Source organism: Balaenoptera ricei, chromosome 2 (assembly GCF_028023285.1).
Source record: "Balaenoptera ricei isolate mBalRic1 chromosome 2, mBalRic1.hap2, whole genome shotgun sequence".
Lineage (NCBI taxonomy): Eukaryota > Metazoa > Chordata > Mammalia > Artiodactyla > Balaenopteridae > Balaenoptera > Balaenoptera ricei.
In genome coordinates this window covers 64,931,516-64,943,732 of record NC_082640.1, presented here as the reverse complement: position 1 = coordinate 64,943,732, position 12,217 = coordinate 64,931,516, and the positions used below count along the sequence as shown (strand labels likewise).

Here is a 12,217-nt window from a genome sequence, read left to right as displayed (position 1 = left end):
GACACAAACAAATGGAAAGATATACCATGCTCATGGATTGGAAGAATTAATACTGTTAAAATCACAAATACTACCCAAGGCAATCTACAGATTAAATGTAATCCCTATCAAAACACCAATGGCATTTTTCACAGAACCAGAACAAATAATTCCAAAATGTGTATGGAAACACAGAAGACTCCAAATAGCCAAACCAATCTTGAGAAAGAACAAAACTAGAGGTATCACACTCCCTGATTTCAAAATATACTGCAAAGCTACAGTAATCAAAACAGTATGGTACTGGAACAAAAACAGACACATAGATCACTGGAACAGAAACCAGAGTGTCCAGAAATAAACCCATGCTTATATGGTTAATTAATCTACAACAAAGGAGGCAAAAATATACAAGGGGAAAAGACAGCTTCTTCAACAAATGGTGTTGGGACAACTGAACAGCTACATGCAAAAGAATCAAACTGGGTTACTTTCTCATACCGTATACAAAAATAAACACAAAATGCATTAAAGACTTAAATGTAAGACCTGAAACCATAAAACTCCTAGAAGAAAACACAGGCAGTATGCTCTTTGACATTGGTGTTAGCAATATTTTTTTAGATATGTCTCCTTAGTCAAGTGAAAAAAAAGCAAAAATAACAAATGGGACTACATCAAACTAAAAAGCTTCTGCACAGTGAAGGAAGTTATAAACAAAATGTAAAGGCAGCCTACTGAAGAGGAAAAGATATTTGCAAATGATATATCTAACAAGGGGTTAATATCCAAAAATATCCAAAGAACTCATACAACTCAACTTCAAAATGACAAAAAACCTAATTAAAAAATGAGCAGAGCACCTCAATAGACATTTTTCCAAAGACAAGATACAGATGGCCAACAGACACATGAAAAGATGTTCAACATCACTATCATCAAGGAAATGCAAATCAAAACCACAATGAGATATCAACTCACACCTGTCAGAATGGCTATTATCAAAAAGATAGCATGTAAGTGTTGATGAGGATGTGGAGAAAAGGGAACCCTTGTGCACTGTTGGTGGGAATGTAAATTGGTACATGGAAGATTTCATGAAGGATCCTCAAAAAATTAAAAATAGAACTACCATATGATCTAGCAATTCCACTCCTGGATATTTATCCAGATAAAACAAAAACACTAATTTGAAAAGATATATACACCCCTATGTTCACTGCAGCATTATTTACAATAGCCCACATATGAAAGCAACCTAAGTATCCACTGATAGATGAATGGATAAAGAAAATGAAGTACAAATATGTATGCGTATACACACATACACACAGACACAATGGAATATTACTCAATCATAAAAAAGAATGAAATCCTGTCATTAGCAACAACATGGATGGACCTAGATTATGCTATGTGAAATAAGTCAAACACAGAAAGACAAGTAATGCATGATTTCGCTTATATGTGGAATCTAAAAAAACAAACATAACAAAACAGAAAGTGATTAACAGATGCAAAGAACTGGTGGTTGCCAAAGAGGAAGGGGGTAGGGGGATGAGCTAAATAGGTGAGGGAGATTAAAAGGTACAAACTTCCAGTTATAAAGTAAATAAGTCATGTGGATGTAATGTACAGCATAGGGAATATAGTCAATAATATTGTAATAACTTTCTATGGTGACATATGGTAACTAGACTTATCGTGGTGATCATTTTGTAATGTATAAAAATATCAAATCAGTATACTGTACACTTGAATATTGTAAATCAATTATACTTCAAATAAAAAATAAAGTATAGGGCTTCCCTGGTGGCACAGTGGTTGAGAATCTGCCTGCCAATGCAGGGGACACGGGTTCGAGCCCTGGTCTGGGAAGATCCCACATGCCGCGGAGCAACTAGGCCCGTGAGCCACAATTACTGAGCCTGCGCGTCTGGAGCCTGTGCTCCGCAACAAGAGAGGCCGCGATAATGAGAGGCCCGCGCACCGCGATGAAGAGTGGCCCCCACTTGCCACAACTAGAGAAAGCCCTCGCACAGAAATGAAGACCCAACACAGCCATAAATAAATTAATTAAAAAAAAAAGTATAATGGGAGGATGTGTGTAGGTTATATGCAAATACTATGCCATTTTTTTTTAAACAGGAACTTTATTTATTTTGTTTGTTTATTTTTGCCTGCGTTGGGTCTTCATTGCTGCGTGGGCTTTCTCTAGTTGCCACAAGCGGGGGCTGCTCTTCGTTGTGGTGCACAGGCTTCTCATTGCAGTGGCTTCTCTTGTTGCAGAGCACAGGCTCTAGGCATGCGGGCTTCAGTAGTTGTGGCACACGGGCTCAGTAGCTGTGGCTCATGGGCGCTAGAGCTCAGGCTCAGTAGTTGTGGTGCATGGGCTTAGTTGCTCCGCGGCATGTGGGATCTTCCCGGACCAGGGCTCGAACCCGTGTCCCCTGCACTGGCAGGCCGATTCTTAACCACTGGGCCACCAGGGAAGCCCTATGCCATTTTACATAATGAACTTGAGCATCCTAGAAATTTGGTATCTGTGGGGGTGGGGGTTCTGAAACTCCTATCACAGTATTCCCTGTGGATACTGAGAGATGACTATACTCCTAGCACTTTTATTAAATTTTTAGTCTTTGATTTATTTAGATCAACATTTTTCTTGTTTTTTCTCCACATGACTATCCTTTTTTCCTTCACCATTTATTGAATAGTATACCTCTGAAATGCCACTCACTTTAATGTTTATGATCCTTTCTTTTTCTTTTTTAAGGATTTTCTTAGTTTTCCTGCTTCCTTATTTTCTTATTATGAATTTTAGTAGCATCTTGTCAAGGTCCCCCCAAATATTCTTTTGTTGTTTTTATTGACATCACATCTGTAGGTAAAATGTTACAAAACTCTTTCCTTGTCTATGAGAATTTGATCTTTGGTCCATGTTCTAGCTCAGCACCCTGGAAACCTGATAAAGGTAGCATGTAAATGATGTTACTAGATAACACTGCTTCTGGCAAAAATTACCCTGATTGGCATCTGAAGAAGGAATGATAAATTATAAATATCTGGCTGGAACCTATATATTTAGACTCTTTGAGTGTGGAATCTGCTGTAATTAGACATATCCCTTGCAGGGACCCTGGAAACTACGTCTAGAATTTTATGAGAGATACTGACTCCTGCGGAGGCATGAAACTTCTAAGGCAGAACAGATCTGCAACCACTAAAAATGTGGACCTCTTTTTCCTTGCACTTGAGCTGTGACTTGGGAGACTAAAGATATAACCAACACCCTGATGGTGGCGTGGCAGCATGGCTTGCTACGACGACTCTGGCATAAAAGGAAGACCTATGTTGTCTGCTGGCATGCTGTGCTTCCTGTCCCATATTCTTCTATGTGATTCTGATGCCAAGTGTAGCTCACGGTAGTCTTATGAGTCTGAAAGTTTAGGTGAGTCTCAACAGATCCTCTCTCCATCCTGTTGGGTGTTAGAACAATAAATGAATAGATGAATTTAGGAAGAACTAACATTTTTATATATTCAGTCTTCCTTTCCAAATGCATTTATTTGTTCAAATCTTCTTTTGTAATTCTTGGGGTTTAAGACTCTCTCTGTATAAATCTTCCACATTTCTTGTTCTACATTTCTTCATTAAGTATATTCTTTGGTATTTTATGTTGCTGTTTTGAGTGCATGTGTGTGCTAAGAAAAATGGGCATTTTTCCTCCATTATATCATCCAACGGGTAGTATATATCAAAGTTATCAATTGTACTCAGATACCCTATAATTTTAATTACTTTTTGGTTGATTTTCTTGAGTTTTGCATATATACAATCATAATGAAAAGTGATAATTTTACCTCTTCTTCTAAGTTTTATACCTCTGATTCCTTTTTATTACCTAATTGCATTAGATAGTACCTCCAGATCCAGGTCAAATAACAGTGAGGATAATGGACATTCTTGCCTTTTCCCAGTTTTAATTAGAAAGCTTCCAATGTTTCTCCATTAAGCAAGATACTGGTTTGGGGGATAAAATAGATATATTTTATCATGCTAAGGAATTATAGATATATCCCTATTTTAATAAGAATTAAAAAAAAATACCTGTATAATTATATCAAATGCCTCTTAAATATCTATGAGGATTATATGATTTTTTTCCTACAGATCAATTAACATGGTAAATTATGCTAACTGAATCATTCTTGCATTCCTGGGTTAAATCACACTTAGTCAAAGTTTATATTTATGGGCCACTGAGCTAATGCTTGCTAATATTTTAACTTGGGATTTTGGGATTAATATTCACAGATGAGGCAGTTCTGAATTTATATATCAAGTGTTTTATTGATATACACATATGTATATATATATGTATGTAAATATATACATATCTCAGTGTATCAAGTCCTTTTCTATGGCTTTACAAGTATAAACTCATTTAATCCTGTGAGTCTGGTACTATTAACTCCAGTTTATACATGAGAAAACTGAGGCATGGAGATTAAATGACCTGCCCATGTCACAATAGCTGGTAATCTGGTGCTGGGATTTAAACACAAAAGTTTAGTCCAGAGCCCATCCTGTACTCTGCTGCCTTTAATACTTTTGTGTAAAATTTTTGTTAGTTTTTCTTTTTTGGGTGGGGTGTTAAATAGTACCAATGTTACACTCTTTTCATAAAAAAAGACCTTTTCCCTCTCAGCTCTGAAACAGAATAAATTGTATTGTTATGTTTTTAAAGGGTTGGTAAAATTCCTGTGAAACTTTATGTCCAGTGTTTTTAAAAGAGGAAACTCTTAGACAACCTTTGATGGCCTCTCAAGGCCTAAAAAGATCAAATCCAAACTACTAATCCTGGAATTTAAGAACCCAAAAACTTATTTGCTATTTCATTATATCTTATCACTCTTCCCTTCCTTCATTCTTACCAAGAAATCTTACATTCTAGCCATTGAAGTTTATTCAGTGTTCTCAGGTATTAAGTCACCTAGCTCTCTATGCTTCCCTACAGCTTTCTGAACAGACAAGATGAGATTTAGTAAACTGAACTACAATTATTTGTATCTTTGCTTACTAGACTGTTAATTTATCTAAAGAAGAGATCTTGTCATTTCTATACCTCCAGCACCTAGCACAAGTGCCTAAAACACAACAGAACTGTTACACTTTTGTTGAAATAATGAATGAGAATAAATGAAAATGAATCAATGAGTGGGGCTAGGAAGACAGGTCTCATCTGCAGAAGAGAACGGGAAGGAAAAAAAGATGTGTCTAAAGTGTACTCTAAAATGAGAAGTACCTCTGAAGAAACATATATGGAAGGTAGTCTCATTTTTATTTAGTAAAACTGTAAGTTTAAAAATATTAAATGGATTTACAATACTGAATTGAATTCATGTTTTAGCTCTACAAAAATCTTCCTAAAATAATAAAAGAAACATAAAACTATGAATACCATAGGACTGTCATAACTTCACTACATATACATAAGGAAAAAGTTCAAGGGAAATATAAGTATTCTAAAATATTAATAGAAAACTGTGATTTTCTTCCTGCTTTTTGCACTTTACCCTACTGTTCAAATTTTTCCACAATGAGCATGAAACAAGTATGTAAATGTGTCTTTTACGTAGAAACACAAGATCTTAGATTTATCAAATGCCTAATTTTAAAAGATATTATATACTATAAGAGAAAGAAATAATTCCAGTCATTTGAAAATGATAAATATAGTTTATCTTTCAAGTTCTGTGAGAAAACAGCTTCTTTAAAAGCACTGAGTACATCATTATACAAAAAGAGCTAGTATTAAGCTTCAAATCTGAATTTTTTAAAAAAGGAGATATAAGAGTGAAATGAAAATATTTAACAATCGATTTTTAGGATACAACTGGTAGATCTAGCAGGAAAAATTGCATAGGGAGCCACCATCATTTATTCTTGTCTAGTATTCTGTACTTTTTACTCTCTAAACACTCAACCCACCTGGCTCACTCACTCTGCTGTTTGTAAATCTTCACCTTCTCTTCTCTCACATATAATCCTATCATCCCAAGATCACAGAATCCTTATATTTCCTTACTTCCTAACTTCTGCCTTTTATTCCGCCAAACCTAATTTTCAGGCCTCTTGAAAAGCGTCACGTTCCCTTGACAGATATTACTGTAGTTCTTCCACTCCTATGGAATTCTATCTACAAGAATTCCCTACATAACTTTTCTTCCCGTTTGTCCACATCTGAGAGAGATGATTTCAAGGCTTCAAAAGAGATGCTTCTTTCACAATTTGCAAAAAAGAGCACAAATACTGTTCTCCTTTTGCCTACTCTCCCAAAGAGGTCCAGTGCCTAATCCTCCTCACCACTGGCGCTGCATGTTTCCTGCATGTGGATCCTCAAGTAATGCCTCTTGCTTACCATCATGATCTCTGAAAGAGGGTTCTGGAGGAATAGAAAAAGCAAGGGTCTTCTGGTTGTGGTGTTATCAAAGAGAACACTACACGTTCTTATCACAAGAAAAAATTATTAACTGTATGTGGTGATGAATGTTAGCTAAGCTTATTATGATAATCACTTCACTATATATACATATATCAAATCATTGTGCTATACCTAAAACTAAGAATGTTATATGTCAATTATATCTTAAAAAAAAAAAAAAGATTAATACTACAAAAATACCTTCTGGTCAGTACCAGAAACAGTAAGAACACTTCTATATTCTCAGAAAATTTTCATTCTCTGGGTCTGATTCTTATTATGTCAAGTCACCTGAATGTGAACAGTAGACTCAGACAGCATGCACTAACATAAGGAAGTGACAGGACCCTTTGCTAGAATCAAGTCTACACTTGGAATATCTTTCTCCTTTGGAGCTCTTCAAAGCTGCCACATTTCAATTGATTCTTAACTTTCCAATTATTAATACTTAACTTCTGGAAGGGCATTTCTTGCTTCTTTTGGTGTTGTCAGTTGCATAGCTCACCCCCACAGATCCACAATGATACAGAATTGCAAGTATGCAAATTTCTAACAGAGACATGCAGGTAAGTTCTTCAACAAGCTTAGATGACGCAAAATTTATAAGTACTGCCAACCACTACGAGCGCAGCAAGAAAATCCTGAAAAGACTTACAGCAAATTCAAAATTCCAAACTAAGTACATAAAATAGCAACTGATACTATTTTTAAAAATTAGAATGTTGTTTTTAAAATGCCTTTTTTAGAACCCCTGTTCAACTAGACTCATTATGAAGAAAGCACTCCACAGTTAAAAGTTTTGGAAGTACTGCACATTATATCCTAAACTTTATTTGGCTATGAAAACCTTTGTGTGTAGCATCTTTCAAGAGGATAATTTGTGAGGGTTCTATAGATTAGTAAACTTTATTTCAAATTATATTCTTCATATTATATTATCTTAAATAATACTAAATCAATACTTATGCTTAGAATTATAACAAAAATAAGTTACAAAAAAAACCCCATTTGTTATAGAAGAGGCATAACTGGATGGACTGTGAGCATATCATATTCCGAAACCCTACTCTGGGAATAGCCTAGTCAAAGATTATGCTCCATAAATCTAATTCTGTGGAAAGTACATGGTAGCAGAAACATATTTTCAAAATGACATGATCAGGATTCAACCTATTATAGTGATGGCAAATATGATTACTTACAAGTCAAGAGTCTCCTAACTGATATATGGCTGCCAGTCTTGCCCATCTCTAATCCATTCTTCTTTAGAATGCTACCAGCTATTTTTCTAAAAGAAATGATGGTGACATTCCCCTACTTCAAAACCTTTCCATAGCTCCCAAGTGCTTCAAAATGGGAAAATTCAAAATTCTTAATGCTGCACATCTGGTTCCAGTCTACCTTTCCAAACTCTTCTGCCACTTCCACACCACCTGCCCAGCTCCAGCTACACAAGGCAGTCATTATTCACAGATATCTGTTTCGTGCTTCTTTGCCTCTGGAATTGTCGTTCCCCTGTCTTCTCACCATTTGTTAAATTACTACTCATCGTTCAACACCCAACCCAAATGACTTTTCACATTGGCAATAATATAACATACTTTTCGAAAATTCATTTCACTCTTCATTTCAGCAAAGTCACCATTGTATTTAATTACGGAATAGCAATTTTTTTCATCTATGAAGACCTGAATACTATTGACTTTCATTAGTTTATTTGTAGTGAATATCCTAAAACTCACTGCTCTTTCCTAGATTCAATTCTTAGATTCAATCCCTTAGATGCTGAATGAATACCAAATACGTCCTAGACACGGTCTTGTTCTTAAGTCTGGGACTAACACCTTTTCTACAGCTAGATGCATATGCAATAGGATGTTAAGTGGGATTTTTCCTCTTGTTCCAAACTTGTGGCTAAGATCCAAAGCTGAGGATAATTAACTACCCTTTCTTCTAGCTTTAAGGAGCCAAGAGTAGTTGGTACCAGTTTCTCCTCTCAGGGCTTACTGAGATTTTCATTTTTTTGAACCAATACTGTGATCAATATTCTAACACCTTTCCCTCAATGTAAATCTAAAAAGGCTAAAAAGAAAGAGGGGTTACTGGAATTTCAGGGAAACACAGAGTTTATGAAAAGAGGATATTCCTTCCCCTCTTACAGGAAAAAGGCAGTGTCATCACTGAATCCAGAAGGTTAAGAATCAAGGTTTGAGTTCATCTAAAAGAAAGGGAGACTGGTATTTCATTCCGTTTGGTTGTCTGTATAGGCAAAAGACTTACGGATTTGCAACTCTGTTACATGCATAGGGGAAAAGAGAAGTGGGGAAAGAGTGTGGTGGGAAGAGTCAGATAGAGAGGTAGGCAAGACTTACCCACCTTGAGTTCTTGGGAACCAAGAGGTATGAAAAATGTAACCTTTCCCCCAATGTGCTTGTAGGCCCTAGAACTGGCCACGGGAGGTAGATCTGATTGGGTAAAGTCTTGAGGCAAAAAAAAGACATACATATCAGAGTCACACGGTATGAATGCCATCCGTCAGGTTTAGCCAGAAGGTGTAACCAAAGCAAGGGGCTGCCAATGCCTAGAGCCTTCTGCTCACTGTCAGCAGGGTCAATTGGAGATACCACTTATCTTCATTTAGCCTACTGACAATGAGCTTGAATAGTAGTGCTGAACAACCGAGAAGACTGTCACCTCAATACTGGCATATCACGTAGAATTCTGCCTCTCCTATATCACTCCTCTCAGTTTCAACACCAGAGGAAGAAACAGCACAAGAAAGAGGGAGGGCAGGGACTTCCTTGGTGGTGCAGTGGTTAAGAATCCGCCTGCCAAGGCAGGGGACACGGGTTCGAGCCCTGGTCCGGGAAGATCCCACATGCCATGGAGCAACTAAGCCCGTGCGCCACAACTACCGAACCTGCGCTCTAGAGCCCGCGAGCCACAACTACTGAGCCCACGTGCCACAACTACTGAAGCCTGCGTGCCTAGAGCCCGTACTCTGCAACAAAGACAAGCCACCACAATGAGAGGCCCGCGCACCGCAACAAAGAGTAGCCCCCACTCGCCGCAACTAGAGAAAGCCCACGCGCGGCAACAAAGACCCAACGCAGACAAAATATAAATAAATAAATAAATAAATAATTTAAAAGAACAAAAACAAAAAAACCAACTCTTGGAGCCAGGTATGTTCTGGAATTTATAAATTAAAAAAAAAAAGGAAAGAAAGAGGGAGGGCAGAAGTGTGTGACAAAAAGAACCTACTCACTCACCCCCAAAGTTTTCAGCCCCAGATTAAGGTCTAGTCTATCCTGGAAGAAAGTGATGAGTACTGGATCAAGCCTGTGACTGACATTATAATATGAAGAGATAATATGAAGAGAACTAAGTCTTAAATACTGGACTAAGACTAGAGCATTTAAAAATTATGGAATAGTCACAAGATGCTGTTAAGGTAGTTGATATCCAGTAGGAAAGGGCATTTTGACATGGTAGAGTTGGAAGGCAGTTACTAGATAAAAAGCAAAACTGACTGACATTTGTATCCCAGCAAACTGGCATCCTTAATGAACTGGTTACACATAGATGGATAGTCTTTGCAATTAGTTTCCATATATATTGGTGTTCCATCTCTCCATTCTTTTTTTTGTATGAAATCCTGGTATGAGATCTATTATACTATTATTATTTAAGTCTAGAACCAGTCCATCAATTTGCTCACTACTACTTGCAGCTACTGTCTAAAAACTGCTGAGTAGATAACAGTCATACTTCTACGTCTAGGAAGACACCATCAAAGTCACAGATAGGAATGGGCAAATAAGCATTTCTAATGATGGAGGATGCTAAAAACAGTAATAGGTTCTTATGTAATAAAGGAAGAGACTGATGAGAACAAAGCTCACAGAGCAGAAATTTGATACCTCAATGCTTTCAATGTTCACCTTTCAATGATCCAACCAAAGAAGAAATCCACAAAGAGGCTTATTTGACAAAGAGGAAAAACCAGTATATTATAAATGGACACTGTTCAACTGCATGACACAGAGGAAAGAAAATAAAGGTTCTAAAGAAAGAGAGTAAGAGAAAAGCTGATCAGGAAGTGGGACCTGAATTGGGGCTGCACATGGAGGGTGGACAGGCATGGATGATAGACAGAGCAGAACAACTCCTGGATGGATGAGAGACAATAATGTAAAGTGGCTGTGACACATTGCAATATTAATACATACCGAGACTGAATTGCGGGTAATGCTCATAAATCTAACTGCAATTAGTACAGGTTTCTGGATTAGGAAGGACATGAAAAGGAAAGCAGAAGGTTAGAATGTACATGTCATTGCCCCATTAAAGAGGTTTAATCTTTCAATGGAATGAATATATCTGTCTTCTGCAACATAAGCAAAAAAGCTCAGCTCGTCTACCTGCTTTGAAAAGTGGCTTTATAGTAAAAGGTCTCTTCCCGTCTTCCCTGGATGGGCACTGCTAACTTGGGCCTCTCAGAACTGAGTTCATAAAAATTCATACTACAGAAAGGGTTTCACTTTTAAATGGGGTTTCTGTTTTCATTTCCTGGAGAAAAGATTCTGTGTTCTGTGTTCTGTGATGAGCTTTATTTAATACCTTTACCGACTGGAGAAATTCTGTGTTTATGTTTGTTTTTAGAGAACACCCTTCATTAACTTAATCTACAGACATTTGTTGTGCACTTGCCCTGTGCCAGGCAGTTTAATAGTAAAGGAAGAAACAGAGTTACTTTAATGCTAACCTGAGTATAAACTACCAAGTATAGAGGAAGTATTGCTGGGTCTCTGCAAAAACATGGGCACAATGATGGGGAAGCCTGCTTCTCTTTAGAGATTTACTGGGGATCTGATTGGGTGTTCACTAATACAATTTTGTTTTACAATTCAGGGGAAGGGTAGTAAATGGGCAATAATTAAACTTTAATGCAGCAATAGGTTTCCTGTTATCCAGACCCTACTGATTATTGGTCAGTGTGAAATGGAGTTGTTTATATATAGGTCACCGGTTACAAAGGAAGATATTAAACAGACAAATGGGCAAATGGAAGAAATAAGTTATCATTTTTGTAAGGCTTTTTTCAAAACCTAGCAATAAGCCCTCAAAGAAATCTTTATTTGATAATAGTACACTCATAGTGGAGTTCTGTATCCTATGACTCACATTCTTGCAAGTGATTAAGTCCTCTACATCCCAGAACTATTGGCAGGACCACCAAAAGTGACATGGTTGAGGTTGGGAACAGACGGTGGAAGAAAGTAGACTCAAAAGTTAGGGTGGGTTACGTTTTCATAGAAAGGACAGGAAAAGAAAACAGGGCAAATTATTAAACCACCAACATTTTACCCAAATACTTGATTTAAAAAATTCTTCATAGTTAACTGTATTCTGTGTATATAACTAAAGACAGCTCAAAGAACAAACATGAGGCATACATAGTACCCTGAGATAAGATGACTTTTTTTTTTTCACTTGTTCCATGTGAAAAAGATTCAGAGAATAACCTCTCTCTACACATCATAATGTGTACTTAAAATCTGAGGAAGGCTCCCATTTCCCCCTGTGATTCCATGTCCTACATCTTACCATTGATCTACGAATCAGTGACAGCCTGGTCTTTGCCTTATTCTCAGCAAATTCCAGGCTACTGATGTCTTTGAGACGAGCCTTATATTTATTCATTTGTTCCACAACAATCAGCTCCACACAGCTGAAACAGGAAAAGAG

At 37.1% G+C, this 12,217-nt stretch overlaps 1 protein-coding gene across 9 annotated transcripts in view; it reads right to left on the bottom strand.

The window, feature by feature from the left end:
* The window catches only part of MYO9A (myosin IXA), a 278,184-nt gene that overhangs the window by 19,460 nt on the left and 246,507 nt on the right, over positions 1 to 12,217 (bottom strand). For all 9 annotated transcript variants that reach the window (XM_059912852.1, XM_059912849.1, XM_059912850.1 and 6 more), the window contains one exon: positions 12,077 to 12,200. In XM_059912852.1, coding sequence (XP_059768835.1) covers positions 12,077 to 12,200 — 124 coding nt within the window. The remainder of the gene's footprint in view (positions 1 to 12,076; positions 12,201 to 12,217) is intronic.